The sequence below is a fragment of the Hevea brasiliensis genome, chromosome 17 (genome assembly GCF_030052815.1).
Source record: "Hevea brasiliensis isolate MT/VB/25A 57/8 chromosome 17, ASM3005281v1, whole genome shotgun sequence".
Lineage (NCBI taxonomy): Eukaryota > Viridiplantae > Streptophyta > Magnoliopsida > Malpighiales > Euphorbiaceae > Hevea > Hevea brasiliensis.
Window position 1 is genome coordinate 19,179,453 of NC_079509.1, and position 21,978 is coordinate 19,201,430.

Below are 21,978 nucleotides of genomic sequence, written 5' to 3' on the forward strand. Positions count from 1 at the left end.
ACCCGAACTGTGACCACTGCTAGATCCATATCCTGGTCTGAATCCTCAAGATTTGTGTTTAAAACCACCCTTCTTGTTGCTTCTACCTCTTCCTCTGTAGTGACCTTGGCTGTCACTATCCGTGGTACCCGTGTAGGGAACACCTGAAGAACCTTCTGCTCTATTCTTCTTTGCTCTGCCACTGTCATCTCCTGTATAGCTAATCTCAATTTGTCGAGCTCGATCAACTACCATATCAAAAGACTAATCGAACATCATGGCCAGCTTTGCATACCTCCTGTCCAGCCCCTTTAGGAACCTTTTTACCTTCATACTTTCTATAGCCACTACTGTAATGGCATACCTGATCAATTCCAGAAATTTTATAGCATATTCATCTATAGATTTGCATTCTACCTTAAGGCCTTAAAGGCCCACTGTTTTTGATCTCTGAAACTTTCTAGCACAAACCTGTTGATAAACAGTTCCACAAACTGGGTCTAAGATAATCTCTCAATACGAGGTAGTACGTAGTCTGTCATCCACTGTCTTGGCACTGGCCCCAATACATACTGCACACACTCTATAAGCCTTCTATCAGTCAACTGCAACTTCGTCCCTGCCTGTCTGTAGGAATCCAAAAATCGATAAGCATCATCTGACACATCATAAGTACCAGGCACCAACTTCTTGAAATTAATTATTTGTTTGTAAGGTTCCCCTCTTGGTGCGGTGGACTGCTGCTGTTGGGGAGGGTGGACTATATACTGTGCCATCATATTGATGGTTCTCTGTAATCCAGCTAAGGTAGCTATCATTGGGTCCATGGGACCCTGAGCCATAAAAGACTGATCCTGAACTGGTGGCAGCTGCTCTTCTACTTAAGCAGCTCTAGGCCTCCTACCTTGCCTCCTCGGGGCAGGGTCTCATCCTGTGCCAACACCTCGTCAAGCACATTTGGTTCTGGTACAGTGGCAGCTCTTCTGCTTCTACGCATTTTCCTGAAATTCAGCAGCATTAGCCCACAAAATTTCAAAACAGCATATTACACAGCTCTATAGACTCATATTTACACACAATTATATAAAGCAGAAAATTTAAGCAAAGATGACAATGCAAGATGAATGTGGACCCTATTCTCCGCATGTGACTCCTATTAGACTCTTCTCAACACTTTAGACAATTTTTCCCTATGAATCCGGAGCCTAAGCTCTGATACCATAATTGTCACGACCCAACCTATGAGCCGGATCGGCACTAGGACCTGGGCCAGCCTAAAGCCCCCGAGGCCCATAGTAAGCCTAACTATTCCTCAACCCAACTCTAAGGCCCATTTGGGCCTAATTTTAAGAATTCAATCGGACAGATTCCGGCCATAAAATGGACTATTTAACGGGGAGTTTTTGACTCGCCCGACCTGTAAACACAATATATAATAAATCGAGGAGCTTAGCTCACCCTCCTCATAATCAAATTATCATAATTTAAATGGGAGCTCAACTCCCTCATCCAATCCCATCATGCAAGCAAATAATAATTTTACAGGTCTAACATAACTTTTATAATACAGGCCCAAAATAAAATAAGTGCTTCTAACACATGTGGAGTCTAAAATTTAACTCAATTGTACAAAATACATTAAATACTATTAATGGACCTGCGAAGAAGAGGAGCAAGTTATTCACAATAAATAATTCTCCTGTAGCCTGAAAAAATAGATGAACAGGAGTGAGCGTTCGACTCAGAGAATAAAATATCAATTTTAGCCATAATATCTATAGCTATCTAAAGCTAATGCACCTTATGAAGTGAAATGCAACATCGTCATAATTTTCATATCATAACAGCAAAAAGGTAATTTGGAGCACTCACACACCCGATAATGTCAAATAATACATATATGGGAGCTAATCCCCTATACAGCCCTCTTAATCCAACCTCTATCGGCAAAGATCTCAAGTTGGACTTTCGCTTAATAAACCAAATATGGGGTCCTAACGAATCTCTCAAGTCGTGTCTACCCCGAAGGATCGGGTCCCAGCGAGCATCCCTCAAGCCGTGTCTACTCATCCTGTCCATATCCAACACCATACCACATGCACGCCAACGCACGCACACTGTTCCAAATTACCACAACCAACACCCATGGCAATTCATCAATTAAGAATGCAATATAAAAAATGCCTAGTGTTTAACTACATGGATATATACATATAAGTGATGCATGGGCATGCTTGAACGTACAATAATATCGAAATTACAATTAAAATTAATATTTTACTCACAAACTTGAACCGAGGTCACTGCGGCGGCTGGGCGGAGAAGGAAGGTTGTCCCGGTTCACCTGACAATTTCATTACAATTATTTAATATATTTGACTCAATACAAGTTTAGAAAAGACCAAAAACACCCTAAGTTGTGCTGAAAATCTAGCAGAGTCTTCCCTATACCTATGACCTACTCAACCTGCAAAATAATTCAAATAACACTTCTAAACTCAACCCATATCTCATCATCATTATATTGCCTCTCCTGGGGCCTCGAAACCAAGCAATAATCACAATATGAAAAATTACAATTTAATCCTTATAATTAATTCTTTTGCACAAACTATCCAAATGAGCTCCAAAAATTCTAAAACTTTGCCCCGCGGTCCTTAGCATTATTACTAAGCTAATGCAAAAGGAATTATAATTTTCTAAGCTACTACGAATATTTTATAGATTTTCAATGCCATTCAAGCACTAGATAATTAAGAAAAGTAAGGTTCGGGTTTATCTATGCCTATTCTTACCTCGGGAACGCGCTCGGGACATTTGACAATGGTGGGGTAGCCAAAATCTTAACCCAGTTCTAAGACTTTTTCGGTAGCCTGTCTGTCCGGCTCGAAATTTACAGACCCACAAATAGTTGAATTTCCGCAAATTGAAGGTACCTACACGAAGCCCATAATACGGGGGTTAGTATATAATTTTTACAGAATTTTCTAAACTTATTTAGTGCTCGAAAAAATACTATAAAATTTCATAGGACCCACCAAAAAATAGTGTCGAAAAATTTTGAAATTTATATTATCGCGAAGCTCTCGACGAGTGGAGCGCTCCAGTACTCTCGGTTTTCTCGTGGGGTTCACGGTTTGCGAGAAATTTAGCCCAAAAATCGAAAATGGGCTAAAACTTCTCAGATAAAAATTGGGTAAACCGCTCAATGGATTTTGGTATTCTTGGTGTCTATGGAAAGCTCTCGAGGTGTAGATGTGTTTTGGCACAAGACCCGGCCCAAACGGTGGCCGGATCGGCCACATTTTGGCCGGGAAGCCGAAACGGTGCTCTGCGCGCTGGGTGGTTTTCGCGCGCCTTTTCTGGCATTTCAGGCGGCGGCCGGCGATGGGGAAGAGCTGACGTGGTGTGCCGGCGAGGGGAGGACGGCTGGGTGGCGGCTGGCCGGCGTGGGGAGGAGGGAGGAGAGAGAAAACGGGAGAGAGAGAAAAAAGGACGAGAACGTGTGGGGAGAAAGGAAAAAGAAGAAGAAGGCAGGTCCAATCCGGTCCGGTTCGAATCTATCAGTCCGATTTAAGATACAAAATTTTGAATTTTTACTCTGCCTTGGGACCGAAAACGAGGCCCAAAAATTTCGAAAAAATTCGAGAAAACTTAGAAAAATTCGTAGAGTCCAAATGTATTTTTAATTTTACCACATGGTCTTTAAATTAATTTTTAAAAATCATCAAAATTTTATATTTTCAAAAAATCGAACTCGATTTCTAAAATTCAGAAAATTTCAGATAATTTCTTAAAATTTAAATAAAATAAAATATTAATATTTATCCACAAAATAATAAATTTAAAAATTAGGGGTGTTACAGCTTGGAGCTGATATTAGAGTTTATTTTGGACTTATTCCAGGTATATCAGTTACAACCCTTTGTAAATTTTCTTTTGATGTAAATTAAATTGTATGTATCCATATGTGAACGTTGAGCACTTGTATAAAAGATATACTATCATTTTGGTTAATGTAAATTTTTATAATATAAACTTATTTATTTTTTTATAAATGCAGTAGTTAAACTTCTTTGAGAATTCTATAAATTGCGGTTTTGCTTGAAATTGTGTTGAATTGAGAATGGGTGGTGACGAGTATAAATGGAGTTGTGGGAATTATAAATATTGGGAGTGTTTTTAATAGGTTTTGAAGAACTGTTTTCTCCATTTTTAGCCGGCATTCTGCCGAAATTTTTGTAAAATTTTCGGAAATCCTAATTTAATCAAAAATATAATTTATGACCTAAACTTCAATTAATGGTTTGAATAATTATTCAATATTACCCACCATTTTAAAAATGAATGAAAATAATTTTAAAATCCCTTGTAGTATATTTAATGGGTTATCGGTAGGCAAAGTTTGGTAATTCATTAGATATATTACGGGATCATGTTATGCCTTACGGAAGGGTAAGGTGTGACATAAAGTAACAAAACTATCACGACCCGATCCTACGGGCCAAACCGGCACTAGAACCTGGGCCGGCATAAAACCCTCGAGAGCCGTAGTACACCTTACTGTTCTCAAAACTGAGGCCCAACATGTAAATAAAATAAAAATAAAATATTTCATTTTAATTCAGGTCAACCCAACCCGATAATTATTAGCTATTAAAGCGAGGAGAGCCCAGCTCAATCCTATTACCACCATTTACAAATTATTTATATATCACAAAAAATTTCATTCAGTAAAAATCAATAACTCAATTTAACATTGTTTCTAACAAGATCCATAATACTGCTAACACATGCAGAGTTATAGATTACAAATTTAGAAAATAATATTACAAATAAATAACTGTTAATAAACCTGCTAGGAAAAGAGCAAGTTACTTTAAAAAAGAACTTCTCCTGTCCTAGAAAAATATAATAAATAGGAGTGAGCATTTGACTCATAGAGTAAGATATTGATTTTACTTATAATTTCTATAACTATCTATGTCTAGTGCATCCTAAGAGTGAAATGCATCATCTTCACATATTTCAAACAAAGCAAGTCATAATCACATCAAAGACAATCTAGAGCACTCACACCCCCGTGTGTCACATCCATACTTACACATATATATATGGGAGCTGATCCCCTATACAACTCTCTTAATTCTAACCTCTGCCAGTGAGATCAACTCAAAACTGAACTTTCTCTTAATATCCAAATACAGGGGCCAGCGAGATTAACTCAAAGTCGTGTCTACCTCGACTTATTCATAACAAGGATTGGGTTCCAGCGAGTCTAGCTCCAGCCGCATCTATCCATCCTACATGTATCCATATACACACCACATACACGCCCACTCACACACACAACTCAAAATAGCCATAAGACAATAATCACAGTAATATCATCAAGAACAAATGTAATATAAAGCGTGCTTAATAGTTACTACATACAAATATGTATAAGTAATACATGAACATACTTTGAATATAATAATATTGAAATTATAAATAAAATCAATATCTACTCACAAATTGACCAGAAACTACTGCGGTGGTTGAGGGGAGAAGGATGAATGACTCTGATCATCTAGATAATTATGTTATAAATTTATTAGTGCTAACCCAAATCAAGAATTATAAAAAAATAAGGACACCCTAATTTATGCTGAAAATTTGACAAAATTTTTCCTGTACCTAGAACCTACCCAACCTATAAAATAATTTAAATAACACTTCTAAACTCAACTCATATCTCATCAACATCATATGGCCCCTTCTGAGCCCTCCAAACCAGACAATAATCATAACATCAGACAATTTAATTATAAGATTAAAAACTAATATTTTTCAAAAACTATCTAAACTAACTTTAAAAATTATATAAACTTGCATTGCTGTCCTTAACAATATTATAAGGCTATTGCAAAAAGAATTATAATTTTCTAATCACCCACGAATATTTTATGAGTTTTTATTCTAAACCGGTATTAGGCGAAAATGAGCAACTTGGAGTTCAGGTTTACCTATACCGAATCTGACACTTGGAATGTATCCAAAACATTTGAAATGCTAGGATTAACTATAATATGAACCATGTTCCGAGACGAGTCGTTAGGCAGTCGAATCTGGCTGAAAATGCGATCCAAGCGCCGATGAGCTATCCATGAATTCGATTGCACCTAAATTAAGTCCAAAATTTATTAATAATTATTATAAAATTATTTTTAATTTTTGGGAGTGAAAAAAGTTCGAAAATCTCACAAAGCGATCTGGATCGTCTGATGATCGCCTTTTTCAAACGGTGTTCGATTGGAGCGAGGCCAGTTCTATCTCGAAGATTTCATTACCCTTAGTCCATCGGTGGTCTCGGATTTCCGATCCAATGGTCGGATCGCCGAAAAAATAGCCAGAAAGTGGTGAAACCCATTTGATTTTTCCCCAAATTTCCCTCGCCGGATTTTCTCTCTCCGGCCACTATCGGAGGCGAGGCTGGTCGAAAATGCAAGCTAGCTGTGTGAGGAAGCCATAGCCACCCATGGCCGGTAGTATGGTCACCGAAAATGGCTGCCAAAGTGAGCACGCCACGTGGCCCCCCCTCTCTCTCTCTCTCTCTCTCTCTCTCTCTCTCTCGCCACCGTTCTTTGCTGGCGATTGCAGAGGTCATTTGCAGTGGGGAGGCTCACCAAGACCTCGCAATCGATACTAGCCGACCGGACAGAGACATGATGAGAGGGAGAAAGTGAGGGAGAGGGTAGAGTTGGGGAGAGAGAGACCGGGGGGGTGGTTTCTGGGGTTTTTTTTTTATATTATATAATAATATAAACTTAAAATATCTAACCTATTTTTTTAACATCAAAATAAAATAATAGAAAATTAACTCAAATAACTAATAATAAAATACAATTAAAATTTTCATTTAATATGTTTAATTTAATGAAATAATTTAACTAAATTTAATTTAATATAATAATAAATAAAGCATTTAAATTTAATCTTGATAATAATAATAATAATAATAATAATAATAATAATAATAATAATAATAATAATCAAGTTAGTAACAATTTAATCAAACCCAAAAGATCAAGATTAAAAATAATGAAAAAATATGCTTTGATAATTGATTTATCGTAAATTTATAAAATCAACTATTTCAATTAAAAATTCAACTATTAAATAATTTATTAAATATATTTAAAAGTAATATTAAAACATATAAATGGAAGTTTTACAATGATAATAATAAAAATAATTATAAATAAGGTAGATAATATTAAAAATGATATTAAAATATTATATATAAAAATATAAAATTTATATTTTAAAATAAGTATTATTACAAAAACCTTCCCAATATACTAATTTGATGGGTTGAAAAAGTGAGGGTTTTATAAGTTTTGAAATATCTGAAAACTTTATTTTTTTTTAATTTTCCTTCTAAATAAGTATGGTATTTTAAAAATTCATCTCTTACCTTTAAAAACTTCATCCCAAATAAACTGTAACAATGAAGTGAGGCAAAGAATGTTGTCTACAGTACCAATAAGGTAGCACATATTTTGAAAAAGTGTGTTTAAATAAAGAGATGAAATATTTTATAAGGTAAAATAAAGTATCGAAAAGTAAGGTGTCAAAACCTTTTCAATTTATCAATTTGATGAATTGAAAAAGTAAAAATTTTAGAAATTTTAAATCCTCATAAAACTTTACCTCTTTTAAAAACTCTTCCTCCTAAACTCTTCCTCTCTTATCTTCAAAAACTTCCTTCAAAAGAAGTTATAACGGTGAAGGGCGACAAAGAATGTTGTCTGCAGTACGAATAAGGTAGCACAGATTTTGAGGGCATTAAATAGACAATGAGCAAAATAATGTGCAAGGCAACGGATAAATATATTCACTTATTAACACAATTTATCTATAAATATATTTCAATAATTTTAATAAATATAAAAATATTTTGAAAACGTTAACAAAAGCCATATTTAATTTTAATATATTTAAATAAATAAATAATTTATTGTTAATTTATATGAGTTTTGTTATTTATTTTACATAGAGAATATCATTTAAAAGAGATTTTGATATTAAAGTTTGGCGTTTGGAAAATCTATATTCTTTTTGGTGTTTGGTTGAAATAAAGAAAATTTTATATTTTTGTAATAAATTAAAATTGTTTAATAATATTTTATTTATTTTATAGATTTTATAAAATTATTTTATTTATTAACAATATAAATTAACACAATTTATTTATAAACTTAATTATTAAAGTTTATAATTTTTCAAGGGCATAAATAACCATCTTTATTTAATTCAAAAACAAGGACTTAATGTTGTTAATTTTTGAACTTTATTATGCTATTTTAAAAATTTAAGGATTTAATTGGGTCAATTTGATTTAATTAAAGCTTAAATAAATTTTAACCTACTTCTCACGCCTAAAATATTAATAATTAATTAAAGAGTTTATTTTTTTAATTAAATAAATTATTAACCTTTTAGTTTCTACAGAACTTATTTCTTACACCTTTTAATGCCAAGATCACAAGCTTTGCAAGTAAAATCATATGCTTCTCTTCTTCTAAAAAAATATTATCATATGTTTTTCGAGAGGCGATTAATGAATTTTGATTGGTTCTTATTAATTAAATTTCAACCAAATTAGCTTCAAAAAGTTAAACAAAATGTGGCTGCTGGGATTCGAGCCCAGGTCTTTACGGCCACAACGTGAAATTCTAACCACTAAACTACAGCCACTGCTTATTTAAGGTAATCAATGCTCTAATTTATAGAACAAAACAAATCACTCTAATAGCCGCAGCAGCCACCAGCTTCTAAATTTTGTTAAGATAAGCACGCCTTAACGACTCCTTTTCATTTCCTGTTTTTTATTTGGATGATTAGTGGGGTCTTAAAAGTCAATCACCACCAATTTTGCATCTCAAAATCTTGTCCCCAGTCAAATCACCACGCCAGCGTTAGTGCCAAAAACTCTCTTTTGGACACAAAGTTTTGGCCGCCTCAATTGCCAGCCAGCAGGAGATGAAGCAAGCAACTTTGGTAGCTAGTAAGGCAAGATGTGGTTGCCAACTAGGGGCTTTTTGCAGTAGGAAGTCTAGCCCTGGAATGAAGCTGGTTCAGGCTTTGAATCAGATTGCGCTCGAATCAAATCTAGAATCGACCTTAGTCAACAGCTCATCGCCCAACTAAGTCTTGAACCTTATATAGGAGGATCAATTTCGATCCCCCTCATAATCTTGAATTAGAATCAGCGGTTCAGTCTAGAAGTTCAATCCGGTTTGAGTCGTATTTTTTTTCTTTTTTAAAAAAGGTAATATGGCAAATGCAACGAAACCATTTAAATCGAAATTAAAATCGGCATTGAAGCCACAAATTATAAGATTGCTAAATTCCTCCAACATTTACTACCAGTCCCTCATTTCGGCGTTGATAATGATTAAGGTGATACTTAATTACAACTGGACTGGTATGAAAATCGAATCAGCCTCGTACTGTAATGAATTTAAAATTTTCTGTAAATTACATTTTCTGCGCTAACACACAAAAATGGATTGAGCCATTTCAAGCTCTAAAACTTACATCATCTTGCATTATTTTGAGTGGGCAATTTACGTGCAAGTAATTAGCTATTGAACAAGAAAAGTTGAATTAGGTGCTAATCCTGTACAGATTATGGTGTGGAATTGAGCTTCATATCACTCTCTCTGGAACTTAATAAAATCTTGTCACTTGCTTGCAGCATGGTAAAGCTCCATGTAATCAAGAGCAGGCCTGTTCCAAGACCAGTCTTGCTCCATCACAGTTTTACATAACAAATTAATCCATTCCCGACCTCAAACCAGGCAGAAATTACGCTGAAAATTTCATTAGAGAATAGATATTACCCTATAAAATCCAATAAAACCATAAATATGCATGTTTTCTCCCTTGTGGGTGCATCAGAGAGAATAGTACGGACGGTGGAGGTGGTTCCAAGAATTGAACTTGTCAAAAAGAATAATAAATTGTTTTACCGGGTTGATTGTAAAGGCACTCTCTCAATATCTCATATTCAAACTCTAATTTAAGGGGAGCAGGGAACTAATATGAGGGGGAAATTGGAAACTGCCAATTGAGAAAGAAGAAAAACATTTATCCACAACAATAATTAAAGCCAGCCTCTGCTCACCTATTTAGAGCATAATCAATGCCAGCAGCATTGGCTCCATCAAATTTAAGTCAATTTGGTTCAAGACCTTGTGGTTGTCATCTCTCTTTATCATGGTCAACATCAAACACTGTATAATAAAGTCCTACAGAAGAAAACATCAAAATGAACAGTTAAAAACATTGTAACTGCTAGGCATTTACTACAGAAGGGCAAAGCAAAACACAATAAATTTTATTATCAAGCAAGTAGCAACTACAGAATTAATGTGATTGCATAAATGAGCACAGGGGAAAGCAGCACTATTTAAAAAAATAAAAGCATCTGATTTGGAATGAAGAAAAATTTATGGGATCTCACAAATATCTCAATTGATACAGGTAATATAGGGATATTATGCAAGTAAATGAATAACACATAATAAGATCTAGGAATGTGGGTTGGCTGAGTGAATGATATGATAATAGTTAGGACTACAGAAATGTAATGATCAATTCAATTGTCAAAATGCCTAAGCAGCTACGGATGAACACACATCCAGCCCTTCGAACAACAGTTATCGAACACTATCTCATAGCTGTAAGTTGGGTCACCCGCCAGGCTCAAAAATTGATGGGACAAGAATGAAATCAGCACCTGCATATGTCTAAACAAAGACAAACATGAGAGGGAGAGAAGAAAACAGTCAGGGAAAAATTGTAGATGTGAGATTGAGACATAAATGTCCTTCCACGCAAAGGTTGAATATTTAAATCTCAAAGAGAATATAAAAAGTGTGATGGTAGCTCATCATAAGTCAAACAAAGGGGAGCATAATCATTATGTGAAGAATGCAACCGGTTGGCCAAATTCACAAAATCATTTTGGATGTGAGCAGCCGGAGCTGAACCAAGCAATACAAATTGCCAACACAAATTCAATCAGGCACAAGAATACAAGAATGCTAACACGTTATTTGTTTCATTGTATGGATCCAATAAGGTCATGCAAATGATGGACTTTGTTGTTCTTACATGCACATTCAAATCATAGCCATCACAATATTATCTCTAATACATGTGCAGAAACAGTGACAAAAAAAAATTGCATAAGCTCGAGATCAAGGTACCACGCTGTTAGAAAGCAGAAATAGTGATTACTCAAGCAATGATAATGGCTAATAACCATTTAGGACCATGAACGAGTCCGCCTTTCCAAATAGGACATTGGCCTAATTCTAATATTCTGGGAAATTTGAATGGCTTTCCTTCATAACTTCTAGAGTGAAATATAATTTTAATTTAATGGTTTTCCCCTATATTTCATTTTGACTCTAAACCAACATTTTGGGAATATGTTATTTTCTTGATGCACTTTAATCCCTGAATGGAACAGCAATATCTGCTGCTAGCTTTTCATTCACATGATCTGTATGACACCCCTTACCCGTCTACAGTGTAACCGAGCAAGATATGTCACCCAGTGTGCCGGAGCACCAAATCATATTTTCATTACAATTTACCCTTTTTAATTAATCCGAATTTTTCACAAATTTTATAAAAAATCCAACAAAATATCAATTGTAAATTAGCAAAACAGTTCTTCTGAATCTGTTAAAAACACTTCCAATATAATCATAATATCAATCACAGTCAACCACCAACATCTTTTCAACAATTTCTCAATTAACTTCAATATCTCAAAATTCAATTCATTTCATTTCATAATCAATAAGAAATACTCAAATTTATTTTACTGAACATGTTTTATAAATAATTACATCAAAAACATAATTACATGAATTTAAAATATACATAACAAAAGTTTACAAATACAAAAGACCAAAAATAGTCTAATGTCCTACCAATGCACTGCAAATATGAAGTGACTTTAGACTCCGTGTGCAGATCTGAAAGCTCACCCAGTATGAGGTCTGCTGGACTCCCCAGCTATGTCTCCAGTACCTGCGTATGGCAAAAGCGATGCGCTAAGCAATTCTGCTTAGTGGTGACAATATAAAATAAAATAACTACAATAACATAAATATGCAGAATGTATGTTTACATTTTAGGTAGACTTAATTTCTGACATTTATTGCAGTATTATTCAATTAAAATTTTGTAAGATTCATTATCATTGCCCGAATAACCCTTACTAGTCGACTGGACTGGATAAACGGGTAAACTGGCACTGGATACTAAGTTCCTCGGACCATCACACCATCGGTCACATTGTGTCTCCTGGTGTGCAACAGAACAGTTAATAAGCTGTAATAATTATCAAGGATAAAACCCAAGTATAACATCTCAATCAACATAGTCAAAGGCTATTATGTCACAGAATGGCACGTGAGGCCATAAAACACAGAATGGCACGTGAGGCCATAAAACACAGAATGGCATGAATCCATATGCAGTACTGCTAACAGAACCCTATTGGCATGCCAACCTATCCAAACCAATCTTGCTAGGTGTACTAGGGCATGTTACACTCTTAAATTATACAATTCTTGAAATTCAAGTTTAGGTGTTACTATTCATTTCATTAGTCAACAAAAATGTTGACTTTTGCATGGATGATAGGTACATTGGTTATAATATTTCCAACATACCACATTTTGCTTTCTAAAATTGTTGATATTGGTTGCCAATATAATTTCCAAGTTTAATGTTAATTGTTCAAAATTTTCTGATTTCAAGCTTTGTGTTTACTATTCTATTAGTCATTTTTGCAGTGGGAATTTGGCAAAGTTGTCAACATGAAAGTTGTTACTTATTGTGTCTAGTTACATTTCTTTTTTTGAATCACTCCATTTGGAGTTTTGTAGCTCAAGTTATGGCCTAAATACCATGACTGGCCGGATTGCCAACTTCCCAGATTTTCTGGACTGACCAAATCTACAGTGTTTTGTGCAGTGACTGCAGGTCACCTTTTGAACATGTTAATGTCAAAATTTGGGTTAGGTTTTTTCATGAAAGTTGTAGATATATGTCTCAGCTATTTGCTGGTAAAATTTCAGATCAATTGGACCTTTCTACACTGAGTTATGACTAAATGAATAAACACTGTTCATTTGGTCATTTTGCCCAAGCAGAATGCAGGTCACTCGGATTAGGGCAATCTTTAGGTCAACTTGGTTTGGTTTTATGGGCATGATTTCTTCACCAAAGTTGTGCCATTATGTGTTTAGTTTCATGTCCAATTGGCCTTGCACTAATTGAACCTCTACAACTCCAGTTATTGCTGCCCAAACCTGCTGGACTCATACCAGTGCTGCAGGTCACCGAGGGCAGCTATACTAACTTCAATTCCCACTACACAAACCACTTCATTTCTGATTCAAACACAGCCAAATGGTCAATAATTGACCATTAGAACTCTCTTTCACCAAATACATGAACAAAGTCTCAATTTGGGTCCAAACCCTAGCTCCACCATTCTATATTGTTGCATTCACTTACACTTCTCCTTCCTAATCAACATATTAGTGTTAAGAGCAGCCACAATATCATTTTAACTCTAAGAAATCTTCAAATCCCTACCAAGTTCAAGGCTGCCGGAATTTTAAGCAAGACATACACATGATGTTTACTCAATTTTCTTGTAAATTTACATCAAATACCACTCCTTCAACATGAATTGAAAGATAAGAATCAAGTTTAGTCACTAACCTTTAATGGAGCTAATCTCCAACTTGTAAGAACTCTTCTTTAACACTTCATTTTGCTCCCAAAAGCTTCACTATGAGGAAAGAACAAGATTTGTGTTGACAACTTGGGGTTTAGTAGGTGAAAAATCAAGAAAATCAAGCTTTGTAAAGCTTGGCTATGGAGGAACAATGGGGGCGGCTTGCATGGGAGGAAGAAGGTTTATGATTATTCCAGATTTTTTACTTCTTTATCTGCCCCTTTTTTTGTATTATAATTGTATTTCTTTAATTTGATTGGACATAGATTTTAATGACCTCATGCTTACTTAAGAATTAGGTAATAAATCCAATTTATTTTTATTTTCTTTTCTTTCCTTACCTATTCATTTTTAAATAATTTTTCATCAATATTTATTCATATTTTATGTCATATAATTCACTTGCATAAATGGACAAGTTGGTCAAAAATCATCTCTAAAGACGAAATGACTAAAATACTGATGATTTAGTTTAACGAGTCAAAATTGTGTGTACCTATTGATTAAATTTTCCTAGTGTTTTCTTAGCATTCTATTATCATGGGAACCCCAATAATACTTTCCTGAGGTTCCAAAAATTATTTCATGAAGTTTTCCCCGGATATGGGGTTGCTAACGGCCTTCACCGTCAATTCCCTTTCGGGTTACTCATCCCTAGAGTTTTGGCTCGTTTAATCTTAGTGTATTTCATTCTTATAAATTTTCCTTGATTTTTATGAGCATTATTTAATTTCTTTATAACTCTCCACTTTAGTCTAATTATAATTTTAAACATTCTAACTGCCCGGACCGACATTGGTCACCGGAACAGTAGACTGTACGGATTAGCTAAAGTGAGGATATTACAATCCGAAGACATGGAAATTCAATCGATACTGTTCTACATGTTGACAAACCGCACACAACCAATAGAACCTGAAAGTAGAAGACAATGCTAACCTGTCGATTGAAATCTAAGGTTCGCCAAATTGCATGCATGATGAGATGGATTCCTTTCTAATGTGTTAGGCGAGTGATGATCCCTTCTAAGGGGATATAAGCTTTCTTTAAACCAAGCCTCTGCTGCAAAGCCTCCTTGGCTGCTCTCAACATTCTCAGATGTGTAGAGAACCTTTAATAATACATGTATTAGCACAATTGCATTGGCAATAATCAGAATCATAAAAGAAATATTCACTATAGCTAAATAAATAGTGAAAAAAAACTCGGTAAAAATTACATTTGGTTCCAATATGACATGTTCAAACTTGAAAAACAAAACTGAGCTAGGTGTAGAAATTTCACCCTAAATAGGGCAAAACTCTCACATATTTCATATGTGTTAAGCAACATCAAAAAGTCAGAACCAAAGACTCAGTCCCACTACTCAAATCCTCAACATAACAACGATTTTAAGCTCCCATTGCAATATTAATGAAGAAATCTACAACATGCATGATCGTACAGTTGACACCATTCTTCCATTTAGCTTTTTACTCACAATTTAAGCATTGCAAAAATTACAAATGCTAGTTCATGGAAACAGAACATGGAAGAGCTATAACTAAAGGCCTTTAGATTCAAGAACCACTTGTCAAAGAAATTCAAAAAAACATTGTCGTCCGCTAACAAGAATGAACTTATCGTTATAAGGATCCCATATATCTGGGAGAATTCCATTCAATATTCCATGGAACTTGTGGAGGAGCAACAGCTGGATTGCCAGTTACCTCCTTTGAATATGTGGGGGATATCTGCAGATACAACGACAAATAACTCAGATACTACAGCAGTATATGAATAAAACTGTCAAAATATCCTATAAATTGTGTGCCAGATTCCCTTTTGTTGCGACAGATGTCTAATCCTTTCTTTGAAGACATTAATACACCAGAAGATGGAAGTCTAATATGATTACAAATTTGGAGAGAAAAATGCTCCAATCCACTGAAACAAATGAGAAATGAATAAAAATAACCTTAGTCACTATTCTCATTCACTTGATAGCAAATTTAATGCTATTCTTAATAGCAGTTAATTTCATCCTCTCAAGATAATTGCTAGTGAAATGAGTAATGCAATTGAGGTATCTCAATAAAATGATTAAAAATATTATTTTGTTTCAATAGACATTGCAAACCAGAAAAAGAAAAGGGGAAAAAAAAGAATAATGAGTTCATACTTAAATCTAAACAAAAAAAATAATGGTAGATAGGATCAAGAGCAATTTGGTTACAGAGGAAAGCAAGTTGGAACTTGTTTGACTGATGATATCCCAGAAAAGTAAACTGTAAGAGAATGAATGAAGGCAATAGTCAAATTATGTAAACAAAACAATGAAAATTATAAGCACTCACAGTTGTAGACTTGTCAGCATATGCCATAGCTTTCCCAATGTTTCCTGCCCCCAAATTCAAGCTTGTGAAATGAAACGTGAAGTCAGAATATGCCATAGCCTTCCTAATGTTTCCTGCCCCAAATTCAAGCTTGTGAAACGTGAAGTCATGAAGACAACCTGAACTTTGCTAAGACCATAGTGCATATAATGGTCCTTGAACAACCATGCAACTTCAACTCTAGACCAATCACAACAATGGATAACAACCTGCCAAGTATAAAACACTTATTATCATAGACGTTTTAGAAAGGAATAACTGGACTAGAACTTTTTCTCATTGACAGAAATATAGAAACTTGTGGCTAAGGACGAGAGAGAGAGACAGAGAAGAGGCGGGACCGGGGGGGGTGTGGGGGGGGGGGTTGTGTGTGGGTGTGGGGTGTGGGGGGTGGGGAAGTGTAGTAGATTTAATACCAACAAAGCCAAACAGCAAGTTAGTTTTGACATTTGCACACAAAATAACTTTCTAACAGCAACATTTACATGTAATTGATCTTCTTGGACCCATCACCCTGGTTATATACATCAATATGAATCTAGTCATCTACCATATATTGGCATATGCATGCAGACAGTAATTTGTATACTGTGTCAACAAGCATGGGTAGACATAGCGTCCTTAATGCAACAACTATTTTAAAATAAACCCAGTCTCGAGATTGAGAAACTGAAGCAATAAAGTGTGAGCACCTTTCAGTTTGCACCAAAATTGCTAACTGACTGAATTCAGAAATTCAGTTCGGTTTAGTTGGTAATTTGATTCGGTTTTTGTGATTTTCAGTCTATTTGACATTTCGATCCAGTTCTGTTTTTAAATTAAAAAAGAGAAAACCTGAACTGAATTCATTAAACACTTTATTTTAAATTTTAGCTTTAGAGTTAAATAAGTTTTGTCAGACTGGTTACACCTCCCCTCACCCCCTTGTAGTTTGCCTCTGTCTGCTCTCCCTCTGGCATTCTTCTCTTTGCTTCTTCTTCTCTCTCTACGACTCTCTCCACTCTCCCTCACTTGTGACTTGCCCACCACCAAGGCCTCTCTCTCTCTCTCTCTCTCTCTCTCTCTCTCTCTTTCCCCAAGATGGTCAAACCCACCACCACAGCCACTTCCTCTCTCTTCCAAACCGTTAAATGCTACATGGTGTGCAACAGAGAGCTAAAACTTAAAAAGGGGGAAAAGGGAAGGGAACCTGTGTCAACAGGAAGAAGCAACTTGCAAATGCCTGAAACTGAAAACAGTAGATACAAATGCCATGACTCAAACATGTAGAGCCCATATGCATCAACAATTACGAGGAAATCAGATAATAACGGCTTAGGAATTTCATAACCCATAATTGAAATAAAAAACAGAGAGCTACTTACATTATCACACAACATGTTTTTGGTCAAATACAGGTTCCCACCTCATTCAACCTATTTTTTATGAAGTGAAGAATAATAACTAGAAAACCTGAAACCTAGTATGTCAACACCAGGGGGGAAAAAGGAGCTTATACGTTCTATGGAAAGGGCAAAAATAAAGGTACAATTGATTATTTCTTTGTAAGATTCAGCACAATCTGTTTTGATAATACTAGAATGTGCAACCGTGCAACCCAAGCTTCATCTGGAAACTAAGAATGCTAAGATCTAAATATTTAATCTAAGACTGCATGAACAGATCTTCCATTAGAAAACTTACAACAACTGATCATATAGACTTCACACTTCACAAGAGTCTCGTTTACACACCATCCACCTTTGAGGCACATTCTAAAAATGCTAAACTCAGGTCTCCACACCATCTTCTTGAAGAAGTGGACTCACTATGGCCTTGTACGTCTGTTTATCAGGCACTACTCCCTTGAGCACCATGTAATCATGCAATTCAATCACTTCTTCAGGGCTGCACTTCTTGCTGAAACTGCTAATAAGAGTTGTGTATGTTATGGAATCAGGAATCAAACCCCAAAGGACCATCATCTTCATTAGTTCCTGTGCTTGTTGAACACAACTAAGCTTGCACAAAAAGTTTATTAATGTGTTATAGGTGGCATGGCTTGCTGAAATTCCTGCATTTCTCATTTCTGAAGACAAAGCAAATGCCTCATCAATCTTCCCACTTTTGCAGTATCCATTAATCAAGGTATTATAAGTTATGACATCAAATAAATCCATCCTCTGCAATGTATCCTTCAGAAGTCCTGCAAGATCCAGTGATTCCTCCTTGCATAAACCATTTATAACAGAATTGTAGACTAACAAATTAGGTTTTTCCCCTGCCTTCATCATTTTCTCATAGACCTGGACTGCAGTTTCAATGCTGCCCTCCTTGCAATGCCAATCTATCAAAGTAGCATATGTAACAACATCAGGAACCAGGCCACGAACATACATACTGGCAAGAAGTTGTTTAGCTCCTGCTAAATTATTGCTTCTACACAAGTAATTAATAAGAATATTGTATGAAAATGAATCTCCAATGAGGTTCTTTTCAAGAAGCTTATCATGGAATTTAAATGCTTCGTTGACATAACCATTTCTGCAAAGACCCATTGTGAGAATAGAATATGTGAATTGATCAGGGCATATCCACTTATTAATCATGTCAGATAATAGCAAAGAGGATTCTTCTACATCTCCTTCCATGCAAAGCCACTGGATGAGTGAATTGTATATGATAGAGTTGGGTACCAATCCCTTTTTCACCATTTCATCACATAACCTAAATGCCTCCTCCAAAGTCCCCACTCGGGAATATCCATCTATTAAAGTTGCGTAGGTCCTCACATTAGACTCAGTATCATTCTCCATCATTTCATTTTTAACTTTTTCCGCCGTAGATGCTTTCCCAATTTTGCAAAATCCATTGATGAGACAATTATAAGTTACACAATCAGGCTTAACAGTTCCACCTGACATGACTTCCATCTTGCTAATGAGCTTCATGGCAAGATCCATGGCACCCATCTGGCAAGCACCATCTATGATCATGTTAAAAGTAACAACATTAGGCCAAATACCACGCTTCAAGCTTCGATAGAACATTGACATTGCTTCTAGTAGTTTAGATTCCTTACAAAGAGCATAAATGACCAAATTGAAAGTATATACATTTTCAACATATCCACAAGAAACCATTTCCTTGTACTCCTTCCAAAACCTACTAATCTCATTCAACTTCAAGAGATGACTCAAAAAGTTATTCCAAGCATGAATTGTCACCCAATAACCCTCCAATTGCAACTTCTTGATCACTTCATAAGCACTCTCAGTAGCCCCAATTTGAGTACATGCCCGAACCAAACAATCAAAAACAGCTGGACTTGAATCACACTTTCGATAAGTATTAACCAACGCATCTAAGACCTCCAAATGGGATCTCCCATTTACACTCATTAAGTTCCCCATAAGAGACAAGGCATCATCAAATCTCTTCAAGTTGACTAGCACATGAATAACAGTGCAACAAGACTCCACTGATTGCAAAATACTCTTTTTCTCTAGAACCCAATTATAAAATTCTAAAGCTAATAGTGGTGAGTTTTGAAACTGGCAAACTACACGACTCACCATCGAGGAAGTGAGACTGGGTGACATTAGCTCCAAGATATTCCATCTCTTGTGTTTGAGATTAACACAAATTGCTTTAAAAACAATATCCTCAGTATTACGGTGTGTGAAATGCAGACCAGCGTGAAAACCACGGTTTAAGACAGAAATTCTTTTGCATAACCAGAAGCTTATAAACATAGAACAGAATAAAGACCCAGTTCCTGTAAGTACAAAGAGTAAAAGAAAAAAAGGAGAATCCAAGTCAACATAGCATAAGAGGCACCAAAGGCAAAGCTATACATAAAAGATATTGAAACACATAGGCTCAAAAGCATAGAATTTTAAATTCATATAATGATATAGCAACAGTATTTGACAAGAGAAAATCCAAATATCATGGCCAAGGGACTTTTATTTAACTATTTATCTGTTTCCCTGCATGCTTATTAAAAGATGACCCTAGATAAACTGAAGCTTAACAAATAAACTGGGATTTTTACAAGAACACAAAAACTATAGTTGGTGTCAAGCAAAAACCCTGAAATATCGAACTTGAAGCAAAAAAGATGACTGAAATCTTAACTTTTTTTTCAAGCGAGGGACGCTACTGTGCTGCAGAGAAAACAAGTTCTCTGCTTTTCTTGAGAAGGCTAAATGATACCATATCAATAAAGGTTGCTTTTATAAAAAAAAAAAAAAATGGAATATGAATATAAGGCGTGTTAGCGCTTTAGTTTTCAATAAGGACATTTAGGCTTTTACTAAAGGGCTTTTTTTGCAGGTTTGGAACCCTATACAAAACGTTTAGGTGAGCCACACCTCCAGCATTTGCAGAGTTCTCTGCATGCATTTGTGGATTCGCTTCCGCCAACAAAAAGAATTGGAATAATTTCATATAGACGAACAGTCTCATTATACGACACCTTTTTCTCCGTTGACTCCGAGTGGCCCGAGAACAGGCTTTGAGAGGTAAAAGCTGTTAGCTGCTTATCCGTTGTTATCGGGCTTAACCCTGTTGATTAAGCGCTCTTGGAGGAAGGAACGGAACCATCTTGGCTATATCATTTCCCGCCCGAACCACCCATATGAGTGAACAGATAAAGAGAGTGAGTTGGCGTACCAAAAATGGAATGTAATTACTTTAAAAACCCTAAAAAATAGGAAAAGAAAAAGGAGAAAGGAAAGGAAAAAAATCAAACATTAACTTATCAACTTGACTTACTTCTTGCAATCTTCTCTCCTTTAGCGATCCATTACCTTCGGCAAAGGCATTATAGCGCTCAGGTCGCCTGGCCGTATAAGTGTAGCCCGAGAGGGCGGCTAGCACCTCAGAAGCCCTTTGTTACAAAATACTCTAGCTCCGCCCGGGCCAACCAGTAGTATCGGGTGGTGTAGTCGCCAATCTAGGGTTATGTTTGGTTGGAAAGGTTTAAAAACCTTTTCTTTGAGGTTTTTAAAATTCTCTACTTTCCAACCCTCCGCCCCATTGATGGATTAAAGGGAACCTGAAAAAAAAAAAATATATCTCCTTTTTCCCAAATAATAAAAACTTATGAGGATTTACTGCAAATTAAAAAAAAAAAAATCTTACTTTGCTTTGTGGTAAATCTTAATAATTTAAAAAATTAAATTTAAATTATTTTTTTTAAATTAAACAAAAAACTTCACTTTATAAAAGAGATATCAGATCATTAATATAGTAGCATGAAAAAGATATTTACTTTACAAGAGCATACAATTAACAGAATTAATCATTGCAATTTAAATTGTTTAACTGAATTTTGTTTGTTAATTAAAGCTTCTTCCTTTTATTTTTGGCATTGTCTCCCTTTATGGCTCACCGGACTACTGTTTATCAACAGAGATTACTTTTTAAGACTTGAGGGATATTTTCTAGCTGTTAACTGTTTTTTTTTTGAAGTTGTCCATAGCTTTATGTTAGAAGAGAATGAATCTGATTCATTCTTGCAGGCTGGGTGTTTTTTACTAGTAAATTGTTACTGTATTTTGAAACAGGTTCGTGCAGATTTTGTAAAGACTGACTGAAGATTACTGTGGGAGAGCAATCTTAATATCTTAGCAAACCCTAGTATTTGATATGGCAGATGAAAATAGTTTATCTATGTACGCTGATTTGATATGGCAAAGCCATAAGGATGCTTCACTTGCTGAGACCTATTTTGATGAAGCTGTTAAAACAGCCCCTGATGATCGGTGAGAACCGTTCTTGTTTGTGATGGTTTAGAAAAATTGCAGCCTAGCCTTCTAT

The 21,978-nt window shown here is 35.4% G+C and overlaps 1 protein-coding gene and 1 non-coding gene across 11 annotated transcripts; both read right to left on the bottom strand.

The window, feature by feature from the left end:
- Positions 1 to 8,649: 8,649 nt before the first annotated feature.
- On the bottom strand, positions 8,650 to 8,721 carry TRNAH-GUG (transfer RNA histidin (anticodon GUG)). The gene has a single exon. It is a non-coding gene; the product is annotated as a tRNA-His (tRNA).
- Positions 8,722 to 9,321: 600 nt separating this feature from the next.
- LOC110642972 (pentatricopeptide repeat-containing protein At1g11710, mitochondrial) lies at positions 9,322 to 21,226 on the bottom strand. 10 transcript variants are annotated; one of them, XM_058140115.1, is made up of 10 exons: positions 20,932 to 21,226; positions 20,529 to 20,765; positions 17,860 to 19,930; positions 16,135 to 16,382; positions 15,408 to 15,531; positions 14,738 to 14,909; positions 12,267 to 12,351; positions 11,976 to 12,075; positions 10,154 to 10,778; positions 9,322 to 9,839 (listed from the first exon to the last, which is right to left on the bottom strand). In XM_058140115.1, the coding sequence occupies exons 2-3, from the start codon at positions 20,620 to 20,622 to the stop codon at positions 17,943 to 17,945; spliced, it is 2,082 nt and encodes a 693-aa protein (XP_057996098.1). In that variant the 5' UTR covers positions 20,623 to 20,765; positions 20,932 to 21,226; the 3' UTR covers positions 9,322 to 9,839; positions 10,154 to 10,778; positions 11,976 to 12,075; positions 12,267 to 12,351; positions 14,738 to 14,909; positions 15,408 to 15,531; positions 16,135 to 16,382; positions 17,860 to 17,942. The 10 variants fall into 10 exon arrangements, with proteins under 10 accessions (XP_057996098.1, XP_057996097.1, XP_057996096.1 ...); XM_058140114.1 differs by having other exon boundaries at positions 15,408 to 15,724; XM_058140113.1 differs by having other exon boundaries at positions 14,738 to 15,531.
- Positions 21,227 to 21,978: the final 752 nt, after the last annotated feature.